The sequence below is a fragment of the Chrysemys picta genome, chromosome 8 (assembly GCF_011386835.1).
Source record: "Chrysemys picta bellii isolate R12L10 chromosome 8, ASM1138683v2, whole genome shotgun sequence".
NCBI classification, from domain to species: Eukaryota; Metazoa; Chordata; order Testudines; family Emydidae; genus Chrysemys; species Chrysemys picta.
Window position 1 is genome coordinate 18,203,634 of NC_088798.1, and position 26,924 is coordinate 18,230,557.

Here is a 26,924-nt window from a genome sequence, read left to right on the forward strand (position 1 = left end):
AACCACAAAAAGTGCCCATGCCTACATTAAGTAACTGTATAATTGTACTGCTATAACCCTCATTCTAGGGAGGGGAAAAGCCATTGTAGACAAGTGACACCTTGTTTTGAACAGATTGGTCTAATGACCTTACAATGATCTGTTACCGTGATTTGGTTTGGAAAACATAGTGGGTAACTTTGAAACATTTGTCTCTTAGGGCTTTGTTTCCCACAAGGGTTTGCTTTTGTGTTGTGTGGTTTCCCCAAAAATATTTCCCACCACAGTTACCACGAGTAGCTCTGCCAATGGTAACAATGGGAAGTTTTGTGCGGATAGTGTTAAAATAACATCAGCCACTTGAAGCCCTGCCTGCCCTAGTATTCCTTCCCTTGTAGCTGAACCAGTGATTGCAACAGTTGGAAATTTTTCACAGAGATGCCCAGTGTAGAGACAGGCTACTGTGGTCTGCTAGTGGAGAGTTTTACTGCCATGCCTGAGGCAGCAGTTATTTAAAATCTCACAGGAAACTGGAAACAAAGCACTTACAGAGACAATAAAGAGTTCTTTAAAAATATGTCTTGTGATGTAACTGCTAAATTAGCTGCACTTCATTTACCATTCACTGAATGTTGCACAAATGTTTTACATTTAATTTTTTTTTCTGACTTTGGCCGCTAGTATGTTTTATCTTCAGCAGAAAAAATGCCATCCAGTTTGAAAGCTGGATTCAGTTCTAGTCTGCCATTTCTAATTCTGGTTAGCAAAACCAATGTGCAAATGGTTGACTGCTTTGACTAACAGTCTGAGCCTGTATTATTCTTGACGAAGAGATAGTGTTAACAATCACATTTATGTATGTTTGTGAAGGTAACTGCAGAATGTTACTGCTGGGTTCACTTTAGTCTTCAGGAGCTGAGGAAACAACGCAGGAATGTTAAACTCTGGTCTGAGTTTAGAACCATTCCCCAAGTTTAAAAAACACCCCCCACACACACACTTCTTTCAGCTTCAAATTTTGCATGGTGAGCCTCAAAGTCCCATTCCACTCATCACTAAGATTATATGAATTGGGCGGCATCAGAAGCTGCCTTCTCCTTGCAAATTGGTTGCTGTTTTGTTTACTTTATCTATTCAAGGCCCTGAAAGCTTCAAAGCCATTGGTGAGTCAGGACAGCTGTGCTGGGAAGTGCGTAAGTACATATAAAACCCAAAACCATGACTAGATGCTAAAGAGGAGCTTTGTTTGGGAAGTTTCAGGTTAATCACACTAGCTGTTTTTGAGTTCTGTATCTTTCAAAAAGGAGAGTCTTAACTTTCTGAAAACTTCTGTTTGGGGAAATTGGGTTTTGTATTATAAAGACTTCCAGTTGTTTCACATACTTATCCACACAAAGCTAGAACAGGACTCTTCTGGAAACCATAAATATTTTGTGATTTTAGTTTGGTATCCGCCAGCTCCTTGGAAGTTCTACATTAGCCCCTGCACATATTGTAATCTCATCTCTAAACTCCAATGTAAGTATCATAATCTGTGTGCTCTGATGTTGAAGGGAAAAGGAAATTGATGGTCAAGTATAGGAGTAGTGTGGAGAGGGTTCTGAATAGCAGATGATGGAGCTGGGTATGGGCCAGAAGGCATGTACAGTTGGGCTCTTATGTGGGTGTATATAGGAGTCCATTCTGCAGATTTGAGAATTGTTTATTACCATGGCTTGTATTATCATAGCCCCATGGAGACCTAGTCATGGACCCGGACCCCATTGTGTTAGGTGCCGTACAAACACGGAAGAAAAAGAACGCACCTGAAGACGTGTTGTTTTTACCCACGAAAGCTTATGCCCAAATAAATCTGTTAGGCTTTAAGGTGCCACTGGACTCCTCTTTCTTTTTGTGGATACAGACTAACATGGCTACCCCCTGATACTTGACAGGAAGAAAAAGACAGTCCTGCCTCAAAGAGCTTACAGTCTAAGAAAAAAGATAACAGATAGAGACAGATAGATGGGGGAATACAAGAGAACAATGAAACAATAACCCTCCTAAGAATTCATCAATCTTTGTGAAGCTTATGATGTCTGCCAGAGTTAGTACATTTCACCGGTGTATAGCCCTATCAACAGAAGATAGGAGAACTATATGAGTGGGGGCGAATCAGTGTCTGGAAATTCCAAGCTCAGATTCCATAAATAACATTAACTCAGCCTCTGTATCTTGCCATGGCCCACTTTATGGTGTATTATGCTTGAAGACTATGTGTAGGTGCTAAGATGCTTCAAAATGTTACTTGTTGACTATAGTAGGAATGTCACTGAGGGAGGGACACATCTGTATTTGTTGAAAAAGAGACTGGATGTTTTAGCTGGTTCATTCAGGGAGGGTGAATGAGAAGGTTTTCTGGCTAGATTGGTATTCACTGTGTAATGGCAAAATTCTAGGGTAGCATATGGGCTTCTATAGTAGGGGATATGTGGCTCATCACAGAACTAAAAATTAATGATAGCTTTTAGCTACAAGTGATCATGAATCTGATCACATTTATAATGTGCAAGCAGAACAAAGTCCAGACAAGCAATATGTATACATGGTGCTTTAATAGGGCCAATTTTCACAAAGCTGAAAAGAAATTATGAGCCAAATCAGTAGAGAGGAGGAATTTAATCAGAGAAAATGCAAATGATGATGGTGAATCTCATAAGAACACCTTACTAGATGCCCAAAACGCCACAGTCCCACAGGTGAGGGAAAAGGCTGTGCTCGTTAAAAAACTAACCTGATTTAGAGGGAAAGTGAAGGCAGCTATAAAATATATATAACAAAAGGAAGAAAGTGGAAATTGATGGTGGTGAATATAGGTCAGAAGTTGGAAACTGTAGAGAATTGATAGGAGAAGCAAAGGGACACAGGGATAAGGCTATGGTTGGGATGCGGGTGGACAGTAAGAGGGAGTTTTTAAAAATATATTAGGAACAAAAAGCATCCTGACAATAGTATTAGTCAATTACTGGATGGAAATGGTAGCATTATCAATAGTGGCGCAGAAAAGGCAGAAGTGTTCAATAAATGTTTCTGTTCTGTATTTGGGGATAAAAACAGATGTTCTTCTTTGAGTATTGTCCCTATGGGAGCAGCACTCTAGATGCACTTGCATCCCATGTACCTCAGATCGGAGATTTTAAGTGTCAGTGTTTGTTCGGCCCACGCAATTGCCCTCTGCAGCCTTGTGCCCTGCACCGAGAATATATTGAGTTGTGTGGGCAAACCGCCCTCACTTCCTTCTCAACTGCTTCAGCTTCTCTCATTCTTAATATTTAGTTAGCATGAATTGTTAGTTCCTTTTGTGTTACTTAGCTGTAGTAATTTTATAGTTTTTAAAAACAAAACAAAAAAACCTTAAAACAAAAAGATGTTACGTATACTTTCAGGATAAGGATCATTCTCTCTCCACCTCTCTATTTCAATAGCCTGTCCTAATAATGTTCCCATCACAGAAAGACACAAAGCTGTGACTTGGACGTCCACTCATACATTTGCTGAACACTATGCAGTCACTCATGCCTCGGCTTCTGACGCCATATTTGGCTCTGCTGGTCTGTCATCAATCCTAGACTTGACTCTGAAGTCCCACCCCTCTGCAGAGGGTACTACTTGATAATCACCTAGAGTGGAGCACCCATAGGGATGAACCATACCACCTTGAAGAATGTAGGCTAGGCTTGAAGAATCGGGAACTCTATCCTGGGAAGCACTGACTCTGAAAGAGATTTGGGGGACGTGGTGGATGATTAACTGAACATGAGCTCCCAGTGTGACGCTGTGGCCAAAAGAGCTAATGCGATCTTGGGATGCATAAATAGGGAATTTTGAGTGAGAGTAGAGCGTTTGTTTTGCTTTTGTATTTAGCATTGGTGTGACTGCTGCTGGAATACTGTATCCAGTTCTTGTGTCCACGATTAAGGAAGAATGTTGATTAATTGGAGTGGGTTCAGAGAAGAGCCACAAGGATGATTAAAGGATTAGAAAACATGCCTTATAGTGATAAATGTAAAGAGCTCAATTTAGTTAGCTAAACCTTAAAGAAAATATTAAGGGTTATTGATTATGGTTGATAGGTATTTACATGGGGAACAAACATTTAATAATGGGCTCTTTAGTCTAGCAGAAAGGAATAACATGAACCAGTGGCTAGAAGTTGAAGCTAGTCAAATTCAGACTGGAAATAAGGCATACAATTTTGACACTGAACATAATTAACCACTGGAACAATTTACAAAAGGTCGTGGTGGATTCTCCATCACTGACAATTTTTAAATCAAGATTGGATGTTTTTGTAAAAGATCTGCTCTAGGAATTATTTTGAGGAAGGTCTATGGCCAGACTAGATGATCACGATGGTGTCTTCTGGCCTTGGAATCTATGACTATTGGAAATATGAAAAGATATACACTGAGTGGGTGCAAAGTCTGTCCAATATAAAAGTAAGGTATTCAGGGACACATAAGGAGGAGAATTAGGGTTGTTTGTGGAAACTTACCTCTAACTTTCCAGACTTTCAAATGTACGTATGTGTGCACAAAAAACCTAGAATGGTCTAGTGTGACTTTTAATAATAGTTATTGATGACCATTGTTCAAGACTTATTGAGGAGTTTTTATGACTTTCATGTAAAAAAGGAAGTGGTGGAACACTCTTCTGGTACTATCATTCATAAGAATTCTCAAAATAATATTAACGCCTGAATGGTGTTCTGCGGCGTTCCGGAGTGTACCGGCATGGCTCGAACCCTACTAAGACCTGGTGGAATTAGAGGGTGATCAGAGAAGAGTGACAAGACTGATTAGGGGATGGAAAAGCTTTCATATGAAGAGACTGAAAAGAATGGGATTGTGTACCTTTAGAAAGAAGGTGATTAAGTTGGGACATAATAAAAGTATATAAGATAATGAATGGTGTAGAACAGGTAGATAGGGAGCTACAAAACACAAGAACAAGGGCACGTGAAATTGAAAGACTGCAAATTTAAAACAGAAAAGGAAATACTTTGTTCATAATTTATCAAAATTTAAAAAACTGGATAACCACAAGAATAACCAAAGTGGTGATGATTGATGCCAAGAAAAAAAAGTACTGGAAGGGAAACGAAACTTCACGTTTCAGGATGTAAGACAATGTCTAACTATTAGAATTGGAATGACACCTTTGTTTGGGGGAGGGGCACAGATAACCCCACATCTGCCTACCGTAAGGTTATTTGCACCTTTGTCAGAGGCATCTGGAGCTTGCTCCTGTTGTATGGACCTTGAGTCTGACCTAGCATGGCAATTCCTATGTTCCTAGAGCTGTTGTTGGACTGAGTGATGATGGGTCAGGACAAATAATCTTGAATGACCATCTCATTAAACACTTGTGTAATTGTTCCTGTTCAAGTGAGCTAGGATTCTGCTGCCATCTGTTAAGCAGACTCAATTAAACAGCAAGGGGTAGGGAGAATAAAGTAAAGATGCTAATACATTGTGCAAACCGCACTGAGAATGTTCTCTCAAATATTTCTCTTTTTTTGTAAATTTCTGGAATTTAAATTTACCTTTCAATCTGTGGAATCTCTTCAGTTTCTTTTGAAAGTTGGCTAAAGACACTTTTTCTGTTTAGAAAATTAAATAACACTATGTAAATGTTCACATGTGCTTTGTGCACTGGTTAAATAACAATAAAAGGCAAAAGGATCAGGGGATGTTATCTGCGAATTGCTCTATGATTTACTCTTTTCTCCAGTTGGTACAGTCCTTAGTGCAGATTACTGGTTTAGATTCATTGTTGAAAATTGCACTTTGGCTAATAGGTTTCTTACTTTTCTTGCATAGTTTTAATAAAAATGAGAAAACTGAATGTTTGTACAGAGATGACTTTTTTTTTTTTTTTTTTGGTAAGATTAAAATTCTCCTGATATGGAGAGGGAAATAATTTTTGCTCTTTGCTCTTTTTAAATTTTGCTATAATAGCTGTATTATATAGGAAATAAATATCTAAGTATAGAATTGCTGGGAGAGGTAGAAGAGCAATTCATCTGTAACCTGAAGGAAGGATCAGGGGAGCTATGAATTGCTCCATGATTTATCCCTTTCTCCAACTGGTGGGATCCTAATTTAGTGTGGATTTCTGGTTGAAAATTGCAGTTTGGCTAACAGGTTTTTACTTTTCTTGCATAGTTTTAATAAAACTCAGAAAATTCTATGCCTGAAAAGAATATTTTAAGGAATTTAACTAAAATTGATCTTAACCCAAAATAGGCTTAAAATAAAAAAACTTTATTTCAGTGGCTAAATGAATTACTATAAGTAGTGATTTTTTTTGTAACTGTTCATAACATGCTCTCTCATTATTTTGATAGTTCATAAACACAGCTAAATTTAAAGGCATAGGGGAAGGGTCAGCTTTGTATTAAGGACAGGAAGCTTCATTCTTGCTAGCTGACAGACTGTTTCCTTGTTGTTTCTTTTGATATCTGGAGATTAAATGCTATGTGGGGAGAAAAATTCAATTATTTAAAACATTTTGCATCAAAATGACACCCTTTAATGTATTTTTCTCTGATGTTAAATTTATCTTCTCATCTAAAGGGGAAAAAATATGTTTGTAGTTTAAGTACCTGAGCAGAGCTTTTAACAAAAGTCTGGAAAGAAGAAGAAATCTGCATGTATGTCTTTAGAGTAGTCGCATTTTGCCTTTTTATCCTTCTAGGCTCCCTGGGACTTGTGAACTGAGGAGGTTTACTGCTGCCCTTCCAAATGATGCTCTCAAATTAAGAGTTCAAATTTCTGAAATTCCTAAAGTCCTCAAGAGGAAAAGGGATAAGGGAAAGTGATGGTCATAAGCCAAGATTTTCCAGAGTGCCTCTGCTGGCTGTGTATGCGTACATTCTGACTAAAAGCAAATAGGCCAGACTCTCACCTGGAAAACTCATGCAGTTGTTGAACAACTTCTTCTATTCAACTTCATTTGATTCAATGTTAAATGCCTTATGTAGCTGTAAATAATTCTGATTTCATATTGTTAAAACTTAGGTGAGTCTGGGACGTCTGTTTCAGACTTACTGCATTGCTGTAAACATGAAGCATTCCATCAACTTCATGTCCTCCACCGTAGTGTCTCTGAATAGCTGTCATGGCACATATGTAGCCAGATAGGAACAGCTGGTATTCTTGCTGCTGTATTTCCATGCATTGGGCTCCATGTTGATGTATGCGATGTCCACTCTCTGGGTGAAATCCTGACCCTGTTTAAATCAATGGCAAAACTCCCATTGACTTCAGTAGAGCCAGATTTCACCCTCTTTTGTTTTTTCTTTTGTGTCTTTGAAGTCTATAATGTAATTCCCAATGCTTCACTCTCTTCCCTATGTGATGCACTGAGGCTCCGGTAAATGGTAGAGAGGCTGCATTGCTAAAGTGCCATAGGCCATAAGTTTTTTTGGAGTAACTTCAGTTTAGATTGTGCTGGCGATTGTTTACTTTTTTTCTTCTCAGAAGTAAAATGATAGGACAGGTGCAGAAGCAAAAGTTTTAATCTGAGCCGTATTGGTTAAAGCCTTCAGTAAGGAGCAAAATGGCTACATATTGTACTGCAGCATTACTACAGGATTCTTAAATAAAGGAAAACATCACTGAAAAATGAGTCACTTTAATATGTATAAAAATCCCACAGTAATAATTTATTATGGCTTTTGTTATTTTTTTTTAAAGATATGCCCCTAAATATTAAACATAATTTAACATTAACATTCAAAGGGACAACTGGGTTTTTTTAAATTATTTTTGTAGCATTTAGTCGTCTTAAAATTTTGACATAATATTTATTTAATCAACAATTTACTCCCTTTCCATTTCAGTTTTTTTCCCCCTTGTTGTTTCTGAAGTACAAACCAACAAGTTGCACCTCTGATGGTTGGCTTCTATTTTTTTGCAAAGCACCCTGAGATCAGGTATCTGGGTGAAAGCTGCTATATTCCAGCAATGAATGGCAAATACTTCAATTAATTTTAAAATTTCCCCCTCCCCAGCATGTGACAAATCTAATATATCAGGAATTCGTGTTTTAATAGAGCAAGGTTGGGGTGGGGCAAAGGACTGGGCAATCTATTCATTTATTTTCCCCATTAAAACTAAAATCAATCCCCATAGCTACATACAAGAGGGAAGATGACACCCCTGGACAACTACATGTATTAAACTGTGCTTCATCAGAAATAGTTGTAGTTTGTTCCTGAATGGTCTGCTGAGTGTATTGATGGTGTCATTCCATGTTCATCATGGTATTTGAAATGGGGAATCTTCTAGGAAACGTTGAGAATATCTTCCCCAGGGACCTTTTTGTAAATACCTACCCATCAATTCCATCTGGTACATCACAAAAGCAAAATGCTGCCCATTTGAAATATTTTTTTTTAGATCTGGGAATAAACCATCTGTGGCAGGGATTGATTAGCAGTGCTCTGTTGGTCAGAGGTGTACTCGCAGTATAAATGCCTAGCTGGAGCTATCCCAAGGAGAAGATGAACTCAGATGTTTTGAGAAGGTTTCCTTGCACCTTACTTTGAATTTGATGACAGAATTTAAACAAGGTGCTCCTGAGAGTTCTTGCCAGGATATAACTACTGTTGGTGGTAATATAAAGCCTATGAAGGCGCCACACACACATACGAACATAAGAACGGCCATACTAGGTCAGACCAAAGGTCCATCTAGGCCAGTATCCTGTCTTCTGACAGTGGCCAATGCCAGGTGCCCCAGAGGGAATGAAAAGAACAGGTGATTCCCAGCTTCTGGCAAACAGAGGCTAGGGACACCATCCTGCCCATTCTAGCGAATAGCCATTGATGGACCTACCCTCCATGAGCTTATTTAGTTCTTTTTTGAACCCTGTTATAGTCTTGGCCTTCACAGCATTCTCTGGCAAAGAGTTCCACAGGTTGACTGTGTGTTGTGTGGAAAAAATACTTCCTTTTGTTTGTTTTAAACCTGCTGCCTATTCATTTCATTTGGTGAACCCTAGTTCTTGTGTTTATGAGGCGTAAATAACACTTCCTTATTTACTTTCTCCACAGCAGTCATGATTTTATAGACCTCTATCATATCCCCCCTTAGTCATCTCTTTTCCAAGCTGAAAAGTCCTAGTCTTATTAGTCTCTCGTCATATGGCAGCCATTCTATACCCCTAATCATTTTTGTTGCCCTTTTCTGAACCATTTCCAATTCCAATATACCTTTTTTTGAGATGGGGTGACCACATTTGCACGCAGTATTCAAGGGTGTACCATGGATTTATGTAGCGGCAATATGATACTTTCTATTATTATGATTATCCCTTTCTTAATGATTCCCAGCATTCTGTTCACTTTTTGACTGCCGCTGCACATTGAGTGGATGTTTTCTGAGAACTATCCACAGTGACTCCAAGAACTCTTTCTTGAGTGGTAACAGCTAATTTAGACCCCATCATTTTCATGTATAGTTGGGATTATGTTTTCCAATGTGCATTATTACTTTGCATTTATCAAGATTGAATTTCATCTGCCATTTTGTTGCCCAGTCACCCAGTTTTGTGAGATCCTTTTGTAGCTCTTCGCAGTCTGCTTGGGACTTAACTATCTTGAGTAGTTTTGTATCATCTTCAGATTTTGCCACCTCACTGTTTACCCCTTTTTGAGATTATTTATTAATATTTTGAATAGGACTGGTCCCAGTACAGACCCCTGGAGGACAGTTTATTTACCTCTCTCCATTCTAAAAACTGATCATTTATTCTTATCCTTTGTTTCCTATCTTTTAACCAGTTACCAATCCGTGAGAGGACCTTCCCTCTTATCCCATGACAGCTTACTTTGCCTAAGAGCCTTTGGTGAGTGATCTCATCAAAGGCGTTCTGAAAATCTAAGTACACTATATCCACTGGATCCCCCTTGTCTACGTGTTTGTTGACCCTCTCAAAGAATCTCAAAGAATTCTGAAAGACCTTTGCTTTCCTACTCTAGAAACTTAAAGACTGGGATAGTAATTGCTGTTACACCAGCATCTTCTGATGTGGGGATATTCAATGCCAGTCTCACTTCCTAGCAGGCATACAAAATCAGGTCTCATATTGGTGTCATCTAAACACAGATACCTAGGGTGACCAGATGACAGGAAGAAAATATCGGGACACAAGGGGGGGGGGGGAGGGGGGGTCACTGGCGGAGCAAAAAAACCCAAAAAAACGAGTGCTGCCGGTGTAAGGACACAAACAGCTCCCTCTCCCAATTCCCTACTGTGACCCAGTGCTGCCGGCAGTCGGGGGCGGGAGCTGAGAACAGCCCAGGGCTGCAGGCAGTCAGAGGAGATTATGCTTACCCTTCCTTAGGTATGCATACCTTCAGCCTCTGGTTTTTAGGAGGGGGGGGGGTGGGCGGGAGAAACCAACAGAGAACAGCTGAGTGCTGCCGGCAGTCAAAGGAGAAGAAAAAAAAAAAAGCCGAGAACAGCTGAGTGCTGCCGGCAGAGGGAAAAAAAAAAAAAAAGCGGAGTGCAGCGTCCCGACCGAAGATCAATCGGGACGCGGGACAAATACCTAAATATCGGGACGGTCCCGATTTTATCGGGACGTCTGGTCACCCTACAGATACCCACCTTATAGCCTCTAGCCCACAGATTTTTGGATACAGGCAAAAGCCAAAAACTGAGGATCAGAAATGAATTAAAAACTTGGAGAATGTGGAAAGAATAACTTTTTGAAAGAGCTTTATTATGTTAAATGTTTAGTATCTGTAAACAATTATAGTATTCAGAGGTACAGATTTTAAATAGGAAGCATAGATATTTTAAATCATACCAGTTGGATAAAATAGCAGAGGCTCTGCAAATAACATCCTGTATTTTTCTTTTTAAAAACATAAACATCTGCTTTACTTATTTAATTATAGAAGCATGTATTTTTCTTGCATAAACGTGGTTATCTTTAGCTAAAGTTGACAGTTTTAAAAACTGTTTTACATGACTCATAATATGAAATCTGTCGTTTGCTAACATATTGCATTCTTATTGTTTTTTTCCCTTCAGTATTGCTTGAAATCAGTATTATGCCAATGTTCCTTAAGCACCATTTCTGATTTTTATTACAGCGGATATTCAACTCCTTTGTGTATACCGAAAAAATCTCAAATGGAGAAAGTGAAGTTCAACAGGTAAGGAAAAAATGGAATGTATAAAAATCCCTGGCTACCTGTTGGGTGTAAGTGTTGGGTTTTTAAAGGGACACAGTCAACTTAAATATCACACTTTTGTCTGAATTTATTTTAGTGACTATTCTTACACATGAAATCAGAATGAACAATAACTGAAGGTTGTTTACTTTGTACCCATCTGGTAGCTTCGCTCTCCCCTGAATAGTAAGGCAATTTACTTCTCTGTACGGGTTTTTCACTCAGCAACAAGGGAGAGAAAAACATGTCTAGTATAGGCAGGACTTGGAGACAGATATAGTATTGACACTGCTTTCCTAAAAAAAAATTGACTAGATTTCAAGTTGACTGTGCCCTTTAAATAATCTTCATTTTAGGTGCATGTTTAGTGATCAGTAACACATTGGCATTGTATATGCAGTGTTGTGTACTTGTGTGCTTTCAAATTTAATCTCAGCCAAAGCTCATCTGATTTATGTGCAGATATATGATTAGTTTATTACATCTGTTTTCATCACTCAAATTTTTGTCTGTTTATTTAAAATAATAGATTTGAAAATTCAACGTATGTTTAGGTTAAAAAAAATTAAATCTTGAGTTTAATATTAGGTAAGTGTGGGCCCCCACATTGGTTATTTCTATTTTAATAACCTTTGTTTCATGCACTGCAGTGTATGTTTGGTAAGTATAAAGGCTAAAGGATCAGATTGAATGAAAAAGACAAACCTAAAATTCTAATTTTACTTTCAACTTGCTTATTCTCAGAACTCCATCTCATGCTAAATGTGATCAATTTTGATAGAAATGGCAAACATGGTTTTATGTAACTGATCTAGGGACTAGAACAAAGAACTGCCTTTTGATTCCCACTTAAGCCACTAACTCACTTATGTGACCTTTTGCAAGTAACTTGACCTCCTTAGACTCCATCAAACCTATTTTAACATTCAGTAAAAACAAAACTGCCTCAGAGCAGAGTTTTCCTAGGGGAAAAATGAATTGCCCTCAAAACATGCAAGTAATTTTTAATTTGGTGGCTGGACAGTTGTACTCTTTCAAGAGCATTTTACAACTTTGCATCAGCATATGCATTTAAATTGGATGTGCAGATAACTAAACGAACTCTCCAAGTAACTACTGTAACTAAATTGAAGAAGCTATCAGACATGAATTGCTTTCCAGGGCAAAAAGTCAAAATAGAGATGGGCTTGAATTAAACTCTGGATTCAGATATAGTACACTCAAACTTTAGGCAAATTGGGATTTGAAATTGGAGCTCAGCCCTTCTCTAGTTCAAAGGAAATACAGTAATTTGGATATGGTTATGGTCATTCTTGGAGTTGAGTTAATATGTGGAAAATGGAATAATATAAGAAAAATTCTAGCAATTTTAGGTACTATTTTAAAAAAATCTTAAGTTTTAAGAATGTTATTCTTTGCTGGAGTTGAAATTAAAGTGCATAAGATATCAGAGCTCAACTTTCATGCTTGTCTATGATAGTATGATTAGTGACCCAGGATGAAAAGTAGACTGTCGGATAAAAGAAATCATACATTTTAAAAATCACGCCAAGTGTAAGTAAGCCCAGCTTAGTTTATGAAAACTCAAAGATTGGTAAAAAGGAAATGTTACTCTTCATCTTTGGTGCTTCTTGTGTACTATTTGAATTCATGCAGGTTGGTGAAACTAGATTGATTGGTGTGATAACACTGTTCATAGGAATTGACAGGGGAGATTCTAGTCAATTATCCTGTCTCTGACAATTACCAATACTAGACACTACAGAGGATGGTGGATAAACTCCGGCAGTGGATATTATGCAATAGCATGTGCTCTGTGGGAGAAGTTTTTTTTCCTAGTACCAGTTGAAGGTTGGGTTGTGTCCTGAATTGTAGATGATGATGTTTATATGAATGTCTAATCTTTTTAATGTATCCTGCTAAGCAGTTTGCCTCAATATTTTGTTGCAGTCAGTTCCATGCATTAAATGTGTTTGTAAACTTGCTGCCTTTCAATTCAGTTGGGGAGTCAGTTCCTTTGTGCTTGTAATATGAGAGAGGAGGGGGAAGTATGATAGGAGGGCCTTCTCTGTTCCATTTTCTATTTCCCCTGTATAGCTCTGTTCTGTCATCTAAGTCAGCTTGTATTTGTAGCCTCTTTTAACTAAATAGCGTGGAAGACTTTCCATGTTTCTAAGAATTTTCCTTATCCTTCTCTGGACTTCTTCTATTTCTGCTTTGTTTGTTTTTTTTAAGCTGAGGTGATCAGAACTTGAACACACAGTAGTGAGGATCAGGATGTGCTATCCATTTGGTATAAAGGCCTTGAATTAGTTTCAGTATTATTCTCTATCCCATTCCTAACAGAGCATTCTCAAATTGCTGCTTTTTTTAGACTATTCTTGTGACTCAACTCAATCAGAGGTTTTTAGGGAGCTGTCCCCAATGACACGCCAGTCTCATTATATCACTGGTCTGTGTGTATAAAAATATTTTTTTCTTGAATGATTACAGATAATTGTGAACCCACCTATGTGTTTGAGAAGTTCAAATTATTTCTTCCCAAGTGCATTACCACTAAATTTCTAAGCTACATTTCATTGTGTTGCCTAATTGCCTAGGTTGGATTCACTTTTCTGTTAATATTTCAGCAAAATATTTGTATATAAATAAAATTTAAAAAATTTCAATTAACATTAGGTCTTAACAAATCTGTTTGTTCTAACTAAATATATTTTTTTATCCTAAACTACCTGACAGTTTCCCTTTCTAAAATTTAATTACTCATTGCGGTATGCAGCATTGTTCCCAAAGAAACCATGGCAACAGTGTTGCAGAAACAAAATAATAATACCAACAAAGATCTGAGGACATTTCTAATTTATTTAATTCACTGGTGTTTTATACACTAAGGTTTACTTTTGTTTTGTTAGGAATTTAGTGTACTTACTATAGTTGCATCCATCCATATTATATATCTAAATATCGTACAACTATCCAAAACATACAAAAATTCACACTACTTTCTCATAATTGTACAAAAAATGGCTTTTTGTCATTAGGGACATAAAAAGGGCTCAGTGATTATACTGTCCCTAAAAGAGATCTCTCGTGTCATAGTATCAAACCTATATACTAGTGAGGAGTAGTAATTAAGTTTATAGTACTGTTCATTGTCTGGAATTTTCAGAAATATTGCCAGTCATGTTTTTTGGTAGGTTCCTAATTTTTTCTTGAAGGAAGTTGAATGCATATTGGTAATATAGTATTTTAAAAATACTGGATTAATGATGGATTCTAAAGTTTTCATATTACTACTAGTCTTAAATTAACATACTGTGCATTAATATTTAAAACAATTTAAAGGGCTATGTAAATTATCACAGTATAATATTTGGATTGAACCTGCTGGGACACCATATTCTATTTGTATAAACATGCACAGAATCACTGGTGGTGAAGATTAATGTTAAAATCTTGGATTTAAAAAGCTACTCTGTTAACACTAGGTTTTAAAAAAATTATTGCCCCCTGGAGATTACATTTTAAACTTAAGGGTCATTGGTTTTCACTACAGACAGCCATGAAGGCTGTGAAGTAAATAAGATGGGGACAGGCAGAGAGGAGCTTGTGCTTAACTCAGGAGAGCGGGAAGGAGGGAAAGAACCTTGTATATTCTTCCAGTTTAGATACAGTGGAACTTATTGTGATGGTTTCCCCCCTGGGGTGCCACCTGGAACTGAGGTACCACTGAGCCCTCTGACTCACCAGCCTGGGTTTCCACTCACATGGTGCTGCTGTGACAAGCTGTAGACCACTCATGGTCCTATACTCCCACCAGCATTCGCACAGGCAGGCACACATCCAGCTGCAGTTACATGAGGTTGACCAGCCACTGCATGAACCAACAATAGAGAGACTACAGTTAAGATATCACCAGCTTCTAAGCCTAGGAGCCCAGAGCTGTACTGTCCTGCCCTGGTCGAAACCCTGACCAGTATGAATTTATTACCCAGTTTGCCCCCCTCTCAATGTGGAGAGGAATATGCAACAAGCCTGTGTTAAACCAAGCTGAGACTCTTCTCCAGACACTTCACTTAAAGGCACACTGGTTTAGATGAAAACATAAAACAAGTTTATTATCTACAAATGATGGATTATAAGTAGGGCCCTACCAAATTCATGGCCATGAAAAACGTGTCACAGACCGTGAAATCTTTCCACAAGAAATCTGGTCTTTTGTGTGCTGGGTATGGCATGAGATTTTGAAAAGTGAGTAGTGATTTGGTGGCCTTAGTTTTTGGATGACCAAATTGAGACACCTTAAAAGGGACTGCTTTTTCAGAAAGTGCTGAAGCAAACTTTTGACGGATTGGCCATAAGATGTCTTAGGTTGGGCATCCAAAAATGGAAGCAACCAAAAATCATTAGTTGCCTTGAAAAATCTATGCCATACTGTATATGGTATTAGAAAGAATGTGGCTTATTGTGCAGTCCATTGTAAAGAAATTTGTTTCTGTATGAGCATGCACAAATGTGTGTGCTTGTGTGCAACATGTCCAAAATGGGGCAATTGTCATGGTAAGTTGAAGTTTTAGTCCTTAAATCATCTTGACGTTGGTAAAGAAGGGCTCACTGGCTTTAATTTAAAGTTGAAGAATAATATCTTTCACTACCATTTCTGGGTGGTCTGCACACCACATAAAAGTCACATGGGCTAAATTATACATATCAGATGGCTTTTGAAAGTAAAAAGTGTGCTTGGGAAATTCAGAAACTGAAGTGGCTCTTCTTTATTGAAGCCTTCATTACACTTTTTTTTACTTGAGAAAAAAAAAAAACACTAGCTTAAATCCCCGTCACAGATGCACACATTAACTCTAGACATTTATTTATATCTACTTAAACATTGTAAGTAGTGTGATGAGTACTTAACTGTCACAGAAGAAAAATGGGGCCACAATAGAGTATAATTACTGTGGTTAAAAGCTCAATATTGAAGTGGATAGAAGAATAATTGAGCACTTCTGTTTTATTAATAACTTGGTCTTTCAGTCCTAATGAATCATGAGTAGTATAACTGGAGTTTTATGAGTAAGAGCGATGCATCCAACTGAGCATCTTGAACAAATGCAAATAAAATGTAAGCAAATTAAATCCCCTATGACTGGCTCTTTTTTTTTTTTTTTTTTTGGTCAGTCATTAACTTTTTCTTACCAACTGATGCCCGAAGGCAATTATTTATAGTTTTCTGGAAAGCCACTCAATTTTTATTTAAAAAACAAAACAAAAAACACCATGTAAACAATGACGTCTAGGGAACAGAGAGGGAAAAACTACAGCTGTTGGCCTTAAGCACCAGCGATTAATATAATCAACTGTCTTTATGCCACACAAGGAGTGGTTTTAAGTTTAAAACTTTAGACCCTTTGTGCTCTCAAAATCTCGAGCTGTCTATTTCTTAAGAGTAATCTGTACAGTAGGATTCCATGTCATTCTGTGTGTCACTCTGAAACATAGAATGTCTGAGTCCATGGGAAGCGATGGATAAAGCTACAAGCATAGTCGAGAGCACTTTTTGTTCAGAATATCATAATGTTCAATCATCACTGGGATTCACAGTCTGTTAGTATCTGGTTATTAAGTTCTGGCCCACTTTTACTACTAGTGCCATATAACCTTTTCCACGTTGAAGTAAGTATTTGCACCATAGATGTGGGGCATGGTGTCAGTGACTTCCCTATAAAGAGAGTTTGAATCTTAACTGAGTTACATGCATTAAGAATAGTTTTAATATTCTAACCATCAGACTGAGAGGAAAGGAAGGTAAGAATAAGCATTTCTTCAAATGGGTGGTTTAAGTCACACATGACACAGGAAATATTCTGGGGAGAGCAGAAGAATTTGCAGATGACAGTGGAGAGCATCTGTTCAAGATTGTGAGACATCAAGGTTCCTGATAGTTCAGAGAATGTAAGTTTAGAATCCAAAGTCAAAGATGCATAATGATAGTTTTGATTGAACAATTTTTGGATCAATTTAAGATATGTTGAATTGAAGGAAGTTAGGACAGGCCCAAGAGTTTTTTGAATAGCTTGACAGAAGTGAATTGAAGAAAGAGTAAAGGAGATATAGCATCTGAACTTTGGACTCACCCTCTATCCCTCCTCCCCTTTCCCACCCTCAACAAGCCAACCTTCAAACCTACCTTCCTCTGTAACTATTGCTCAGTCTCCCCTCTTCTTTTCTTTTTAAGCTCAAAACTCCTTAAGTGAAAAGTTTTTACAATAGCTGCCTCAAATTTATATCCCGCAACTCTGTCCTGGATCCCTTCCAGTCTGGCTTCTCTCTCCCTGTCACTGATACTACTCACCAAGGGTTTAATGATTTCAAAGTCCTCAAATCTGGCCAGGTGTACTCATTCTTCTCCATGACTCCCCTGCTGCTTTTGACACTGTTGACCACTCCGTTTTTCATGGCAACTTATTCTCCTTTGTCTTTTTTGTGACACTGTCCTCTCCTAGTTCTCCTCCTCCCTCACTTTAGTTCCCATAGTGCCTCCTTTACTGGATCCATCTAGTCTATGCATTTGTATGAACCCTCCTTATAGCAGTATCTGATCCCCTCCTATTTTCACCTAGAAATAATCTCTCTCCACCTTCCTTTGCAGCTTCTTGTGTGGGGTTTGATGATGGTGATGATTGCGGCTTTGTTTGTGAATTTTTTATTGAGGAAAAGCTAAGTCAAAGAGGAGAGGAGTTTAGTATTTTGTATTGAACGCAATGCGTGGTGTTGCTTTTCTGGTAGTGAGTTTCATAGCCTAGGTTCTTCTCCTTTCTCGCAGTGTCTGAGTTTTCCACAAATTCCTGTCCTAGGCCCTCTCTTCTTCTCCCTCTACATCTTAACTTTGGGTGATTTCTTTTGATCACATAACTTCAAATGCTATTTCTACCTTCCCTGACCATTCATAAATGTGCCTCTTCACTCCTGATCTGTCTCCATCCATTCAGTCTCTGTTTCTTTGGCCTCTCCTGATCCCTTGCCATTAAATTAAACTTAACCTAGCTAAAACAGAACTCCTTGCTTTCCTCTTAAGCCCTCTCCACTCCCTTCATTTCCTATTACTCTTGCACACCCAGGGGAAAATTAGCTAGAGGAGGGGTCAAGCAGTGAATTGTAAACTCTTGTTTGTCACTCTTTTATACACCTGTGCCCCAAATACCTTGTCTCTGCTGCACAGGTGGATAGTGATTGACCAGCAGGAGTAGCAGAGTGATATGGGCTAGCTTATGCTCTGCTGTTGATTCTGCTGTCACAACTTGGTAAGATCAAGGTGTTTTATGGAGCTTGCAGTTCACTTAAGATTTTTTAATGAAATTCTGAGCCCACAAAAATTGAAGGAATTCTTTATGCTTTTTCCTCCATTGTATAAAGTTATTCTGTGTGAGATGCTGTTAAATAAGCAGGTCCATATGAAAAGATGCACGAGTTCTGTTTGCATAGGATTTTCTAGGACAGGGCTGCAGAGATAACTGACATGGGCATTCCCTTTGATGCATATTACAGAAGTAGCATTTAGCAATTTTACATGCAACAACTTGTATCAATGGCTTGTGAAAAGGGTCAGGAAGTGTCACTGTTATATAAACAAGTCACCATGTCAGACTTATTATAGCACTAAGCTCTACAGAAGATGTTAGCATGGTTCCATAGGATACATTACAACTGAGAGAGAGCAGACATTCCCTAGATCTTCTGTTTGCAATCCAACCTGTCATCAGAAAGGGCATGAGTAGCTTTCCTAAATCCAACAGAGAGTTAAGAAAGAAATCGGATACAATTTGGCAAGAGAACATACAAAACACCTTCCGAGGAGCATATAATAAAATTGTTGTGGTTGAAACAAATACCCTCATTTCTCTATTTTGAATCATAAAATCATAGGAATATCAGGGTTGGAAGGGACCACAGGAGGTCATCTAGCCCAACGTCCTGCTCAAAGCAGGACCAATCCCCAACTAAATCATCCCAGCAAGGGCTTGGTCAAGCCTTAACTTTATAACCCTCTAAGGAAGGAGATTCCACCACTTCCCTAGGTAACCCATTCCAGTGCTTCACCACCCTCCTAGTGAAAAAGTTTTTCCTAATATCCAACCTAAATCTTCCCCACTGCAACTTGAGACCGTTGTTCCTTGTTCCGTCATCTGGTACCACTGAGAACAGTCTAGATCCAGCCTCTTTCGAACCCCAGCTATCAAATCCCCCCTCATTCTTCTCTTCTGCAGACTAAACAATCCCAGTTCCCTCAGCCTCTCCTCATAAGCCATGTGCTCCAGCCCCCAAATCATTTTTGTTGCCCTCTGCTGGACTCTTTCCAATTTCTCCACATCCTTCTTGTAGTGTGGGGCCCAAAACTGGACACAGTACTCCAGATGAGGCCTCACCAATGTCAAATAGAGGGGAATGATCACTTCCCTCGATCTGCTGGCAATGCTCCTACTTATACAGCCCAAAATGGCGTTAGCCTTCTTGGCAACAAGGGCACACTGTTGACTCATATCCAGCTTCTTGTCCACTGTAACCCCTAGGTCCTTTTCTGCAGAACTTCTTCCTACCCATTCGGTCCCTAGTCTGTAACAGTGAATGGGATTCTTCCATCCTAAGTGCAGGACTCTGCACTTGTCCTTGTTGAACCGCATCAGGTTTCTTTTGGCCCAATCCTCTAATTTGTCTAGGTCCCTCTGTATCCTATCCTTGCCCACCAGCATATCTACCACTCCTCCCAGTTTAGTGTCATCTGCACTGCTGAGGGTGCAGTCCACGCCATCCTCCAGATCATTAATGAAGATATTGAGTAAAACCAGCCCCAGAACCGACCCTTGGGGCACTCCGCTTGATACTAGCTGCCAACTAGACATGGAGCCATTGATCACAACCCGTTGAGCCCGATGATCTAGCCAGCTTTCTCTCCACCTTATAGTCCATTCATCCAGCCCATACTTCTTTAACTTGCCGGCAAGAAAACTGTCGGAGACCGTATCAAAAAGCTTTGCTAAAGTTTCTAAATAGTCCTGAACCACTTCTTTCTCCACAGAGGGCTGGTCACCTCCTCCCCATGCTGTGCAGCCCAGTGCAGTAGTCTGGGAGCTGACCTTGTTCGTGAAGACAGAGGCAAAAAAAGCATTGAGTACATTAGCTTTTTCCACATTCTCTGTCACTAGGTTGCCTCCCTCATTCAGTAAGGGGCCCACACTTTCCTTGACTTTCTTTTTGTTGCTAACATATCTGAAGAAACCCTTCTTGTTACTCTTAACATCTCTTGCTAGCTGCAACTCCAAGTGTGATTTGGCCTTCCTGATTTCACTCCTGCATGCCTGAGCAATATTTTTATACTCCTCCCTGGTCATTTGTCCAATCTTCCACTTCTTGTAAGCTTCTTTTTTGTGTTTAAGATCAGCAAGGATTTCACTGTTAAGCCAAGCTGTTGCCTGCCATATTTACTATTCTTTCTACACATCGGGATGGTTTGTTCCTGCAACCTCAATAAGGATTCTTTAAAATACGGCCAGCTCTCCTGGACTCCTTTCCCCCTCATGTTATTCTCCCAGGGGATCCTGCCCATCAGTTCCCTGAGGGAGTCAAAGTCTGCTTTTCTGAAGTCCAGGGTCTGTATTTTGCTGCTCTCCTTTCTTCCTTGTGTCAAGATCCTGAACTCGACCATCTCATGATCACTGCCTCCCAGGTTTCCATCCACTTTTGCTTTCCCTATTAATTCTTCCCTGTTTTTGAGCAGCAGGTCAAGAAGAGCTCTGCCCCTAGTTGTTTCCTCCAGCACTTGCACCAGGAAATTGTCCCCTACACTTTCCAAAAACTTCCTGGATTGTCTGTGCACCGCTGTATTGCTCTCCCAGCAGATATCGGGGTAATTGAAGTCCCCCATGAGAACCAGGGCCTGTGATCTAGTAACTGCTGTTAGTTGCCAGAAGAAAGCCTCATCCCCCTGGTCTGGTGGTCTATAGCAGACTCCCACCATGACATCAGCCTTGTTGCTCACACTTCTAAACTTAATCCATAGACTCTCAGGTTTTTCTGCAGTTTCATACTTGAGCTCTGAGCAGTCATACTCCTCCCTCACATACAATGCAACTCCTCCACCTTTTCTGCCCTGCCTGTCCTTCCTGAACAGTTTATATCCATCCATGACAGTACTCCAGTCATGTGATTTATCCCACCAGGTCTCTGTTATTCCAATCACATTATAATTCCTTGACTGTGCCAGGATTTCCAGTTTTCCCTGCTTGTTTCCCAGGCTTCTTGCATTTGTGTATAGGCACTTAAGATAATTTGCTGATTGTCCTGCTTTCTCAGTATGAGGCAGGAGTCCTCCTCTCTTACGCTCTCCTGCTTGTGCTTCCTCCCGGCATCCCACTTCCCCACTTACCTCAGGGCTTTGGTCTCCTTCCCCCGGTGAACCTAGTTTAAAGCCCTCCTCACTAGGTTAGCCAGCCTGCTTGCGAAGATGCTCTTCCCTCTCGTCATTAATTGGAGCCTGTCTCTGCCACATGGGAACTTTTTTTTCACAACAGCTCATAATTGAAGTTGATGTATTTTCCTTCTAACATCCAAAATGTGTTCCTTCTTTCTGCCCCCACTGAAGAAATTTCACTAAATAATAATGTCTTTAATGAGATTGGCTCTTTGAGCCATTTTGACTTCATACCTCTTTTAAAAATCAGTTATGTTCATGCTTGGTTTTCCATATTGCATTCCAAACTCATTCACTGTGTAAGAATGCAGAACATAAAACTTTGTTCTAAAAATCTCAGTAAAGGATATAAATCATGCATGACCCAACCAAAGTAAATTAGACACTGGGTGAAACGCATGGACCTTGGGAGAATTAGTTTTAGGAATCAGATGTCCAGTTTACAGGCCAAGTTGGGGAACAAAGGGAACAAAACAACACACGCACACAGCATAAAAATCCCAGAGAATCAGTCCTTGAAGCCTTCTTCATTGGAGTTTCAGCTTATGGATTCTTTTGTAGCTGGGGTTCTTGTTCCATATTCAGACTGAAGTCTGGCAGTTCTGGCCCCTACATCTGGGAGTTCTTCATCCCTACTAATCTTCTATTTACTCATTTTCCCTGCAGCTATTTGGGTTTTATAACCCTTTAGATACCCAGTAGGTTTGCAGCTAGCCTGCAAATATATACCGTAACTCCTTCTCTAAAGCTGCTTCAGGGCCAGCCTCTCTGGGCTTCTTCCTTTGGCCAGCTGCCAGATAATTCAGCTAGGCTCCCCTTTCAAAATTCTTGGATACTCCGTAATTTCATTACCTTTTTCCTTTGACAGGTAAATTTTATAGTCTAGCTATCTAAGCTATGGGAAAGGACACCTGGATGTTAATACCCATGTTTTTCCCTTCGTCCACCCAGTGTTAGGACAAGCACCTTTTTATAGACAACAGTCCTACACAGCAGTCCCCTTCTTCAGGGGAAATACCTAATGCAAACATGTTACAAAATATATTAATAGCCTTTAATAAATATCAAAGAGCTGCTTTGCCCTCACACTAACGATCCAACACATAAAGAATTCTTCATCACTTGAAGTATTTCAGTCAAGACTGGATATCTGTCTAAAAGATGTGCTGTAGCTCAGCTAGAAGTTGTAGGTTTGGTGAAAAAACTTCTGGGTGAGGTTCTATTGCCTGTGTTATGCAGGAGTCAGAGCCAAAGGCCAGAAGAGACCACCAGATCATCTAGTGTGACCTCCTGTACATCACAGGCCACCAGCATCACTCGCACACTACACCCAACAACCAGAATTAAACCAAAGTATTACAATCCACAGGAGACTCCACTATTGCGTGTGACAGGCAGAGAATCATAGAATCGTAGCACGGGAAGGGACCTCAAGAGGTCATCTAGTCCAGTCCCCTGAACTCATGGCAGGACTAAGTATTAGCGAGACCATTCCTGACAGGTATTTGTCAAACCTGCTCTTAAAAATCTCCAATGATGGAGATTCCACAACCTCGGTGGGCAATAGGAGGGACTGAGGTTCCTCATTGCCTGAGGTCCCCGCAATGTCAAGGAAATGATTAAGTGAGAGAGACCCAGATAATCCTGGCAGGTGACCTGCACCTACATCCTACAGAGGAAGAAAAAAAAAAACCCTAAGGTCACTGCCAATCTAACCTGGGAGAAAATTCCTTCACAACCCCACATATAGCGATTTGGTCAGGCCCTGAGCATGTGAGCAAGAATTAGCCAGCAAGCACCTGAGAGAGAGAGAGAGAGAGAGAGAGAGAGCATGGTGCCACTTCAGCGCCCTGGCGCACCCCATCCAATGTCCCAGCTCATCTGTGGCCATCCCTGATGCTTCAGAAGAAGGAGGTTAAAAAAAAACAGAATACATTTGGGGAGAAAAATCCCTTCTTGATCCCTTGCACGTGGTCAGATAGTGTCAAAGCCAGGGGTGGAGCCAAGAGTTGAACCCAGATCTGCCAAGTCCCAGTTTAGGGTGTTAGCTCTCTCCTATTTCCACTAATTGTTTTGTTTCTTGTTGCATCAGAGGGAAGACTTCGCATGTGTCATATATTACAAACCATGGTAGCTCTCCACCTAGTCCAGAGTGGAGCCCAATCAATTTTTTGGTAGGAAGGAGGGACAAATTCCTCTGTGAATTTAACCTTTTCACAGTCCATGAGAGAAAGTATCTGAAGTTCATGGTGAAATACGTAGGTTCTTGGTGCTACAAACCAGGAAACTGAAGAAGAATCTACAGTTAATCTCAGAACAACTGGGAGGTCAGACTAGATTATCATAGTGGTCCTTCTGGTCCTAAAAATCTATGGATCAGATTGCTGCATTTGTCACTGATGCAGGTCAGATACTGCCTAAAAAGTTCATCCCACACAGTCCAAACCCAAGGAAGAGAAGAATAATGCTCTTGGCTGCCATCCACTTCCCCTCAGTTTCATGTATCAGCACTCCATGTCCATGTAGTCTTGACCTTAAAAAACTATCAGTCAGTTCTAATGTTCCTCAGCTGAATACCCAAAACATTAACAGGAAAAGCACACCAATGTTTCACTTTAAGATTCTTAATAATAAAAGGGACCTTTTGTTAGAGGTCCCTTATCAGTCAGATATGATCCAGTTTTGCCTTGGGCGCTTCACTACCATAGCCAGTCTTGATGTGAGTGACAGTGGAAAAAGCTGTGAATTTGTTGTAATCGATCTTGTACGTTAGCACATAAACTGGATTCTAACAAAGGTTAAGTAGCATATTGGGAAGGCAGGCTGTTTTTTTTTTCTCTTGCAGTAGACAAAACCCTTTTAAAATATTTTAAGGAAAGAGAGAAGAAAAGGGTACGTAAAAAAAAAAAAAATCAGTGAGGGTATTAGATGACAAGGCTTTCCTTACACTCTCTGGTGCTTGTAGGCTGAAAGGGGTGTTTATCATGCCAACACTTCATATTAATGGTCTAAGTGACAATTTTTACTTAATGCTGAGAGAGAGCCAATTAAAAGGTAGCCAACAATAGGTGTGAAGGTATCTGCCCTTTTACTTAAGAGATTGTCTCATGTAACTGAAGGATACAGCAGTCATGAATGAGGTTCAGTTGCAGATTTCAGTAAGAAATACATCTCCATGTATTGTCTAAAGGAATTTGGAGATCAATGTTTTAGCTAAGTGACATTTTGACTTCTGCATTATCTCCTCAGCTGCTTCCACATCTGTAAAATGAGGATATAGTTCCAGTGGTGTTGAGACTTAATGTTTTTAAGGTACATTGATAAAATAAACTATATAAATATTGATGTGATTATAATACACCTCTACCCTGATAGTACGTGACCCGATATAACATATAACATATAACGCGGTAAAGCAGCAGGGAGCCCCGGGCCCTTTAAAGCACCACCCGAGCCTCACTGCTTTACTGCGTTATATCCGAATTCGTGTGGAGCCCCAGGCCCTTTAAATCACCGCCGCATTTAAATCTGGCAGCCGGGCTCGGGCAGTGATTTAAAGGGCCAGAGGCTCCGGCCGCTGCAGGGAGCCCCAGCCCCTTTAAATCCCCGCCCGAGCCCCACTGCCGGAGCACTGGCAGTGATTTAAAGGGCCCGGAGCTCCCCGCAGCAGCTGGCGCACCGGGCCCTTTAAATCACCGCCAGGGAAGCCGGTCTAGTGCGGCATGGCGTACTGGCCCGAACCTGATATAATGCAGTCTCACCTATAAGGCAGTGAGATTTTTTGGCTCCTGAGGACTGCATTATATCTGGGTAGAGATGTAATAGTTTTCAGAGTGACTTTCAAGATACTAGAGCTCCCTTTTAAAATTTTTGAAGTAGACAACAATTGAGCCACTAGAAAAGGCTTTCAAGGTTTCCTAGTGTGTGTTATGGGATGCTTTGCTAAAAGTACTGAAAGACCGGGAACCTGAACTGGGCTCTCATGTTAAGAAAAGGAGAATTGCTGGTTCTTCATATATTGGTAAAAATGGTTCTCATTTCTCTGAATGATATTGATAACAATCTGAGTCTGTAATAGTATCAATTTACAAATAGCTTGGGATGGTTGTGAGCCTGAGGTGCTTAACTCAAGCAGAACTCAGTGGTCTGCTCTGAGTATGGAGGACGGCAATGGGCCTTTTAAGAATAAAAGGGATACAGAAGAGTAAATATCATTTATGAGATGGTCTAGAATACAAGACTTCATAAATCCCCAAGATAGATCTATAAAGTCATGATGTCAAAAATATTATGACTCATAAGGAATTCAAAAATAAGTTATTAAATACATTCTTCAACATACAAGTGAAACTTTCCTGGATGTTAATCCCCTGGTGTAAGTCAGTTATATCATCCATGCTTGTCAAATTCATTGATACATATTTTGAATACAGTCTTTGACATTTAAAATGTATTTAACTTTAAGATACAGCCATAAATAAAGTGTGTTCAGTAACTTTCCTTTCTCTGAACACCCTCCTAGCCCCCTTCTCCTCTCCCCCTTCCCTGCCAAAAAAGAAGACTTCAGAGATGTAGTGCTTAGAAGTAAAAGGAGCTTTAAAAAGGCTCTAAGGGAATACACAATGAGAAAAATGTCTCTGGAAAAATTAAAGTGAAATTCACTGATGTTGTGATGAAACATTGTCAGTAGAGACGGTGACATTTGAAATGCATTACACATAGGTAGCATCATAACACAAAATGGTGTTATTGTTTAACCTGACTGGTAACTAAAAAATACCGGGTCATCGTTATTCAATATCACTTCCATAAGGAAAAGGGGAAAATGTAGAAACATCAGTACACCTCTACCCCGATATAACGTGACCCGATATAACATGAATTCGGATATAAGGCGGTAAAGCAGTGCTCCGGGGGGGCGGGGCTGCGCACTCCGGTGGATCAAAGCAAGTTCGATATAATGCGGTTTCACCTATAACACAGTAAGATTTTTTTGGCTCCCGAGGACAGCGTTATATCGAGGTAGAGGTGTACTAGATAAAAGTTGAATAGCAAAAAGAAAAATAATTTTTTTAAGTTGAGTTGAAGGGGACTGTGACAAGAGCTGAAAGGAGGAAGACTATTCCATTTCACAGCAAAGTTCGAGGTTTCAAAATTTGTTTTCATAGTATCTTCGAAATATAAAGCTCGAAGGGACTTGAGAGGTCATCAAGTCTATTCCCTAGCACTGAGGCAGGATCAAGTAAACCT

The 26,924-nt window shown here is 39.7% G+C and overlaps 1 protein-coding gene across 1 annotated transcript in view; it reads left to right on the top strand.

The window, feature by feature from the left end:
- The window catches only part of CACHD1 (cache domain containing 1), a 203,710-nt gene that overhangs the window by 70,357 nt on the left and 106,429 nt on the right, over window positions 1–26,924 (top strand). Inside the window, 1 exon segment of the mRNA XM_005300064.5 lies at window positions 11,129–11,191. Coding sequence (XP_005300121.1) covers window positions 11,129–11,191 — 63 coding nt within the window.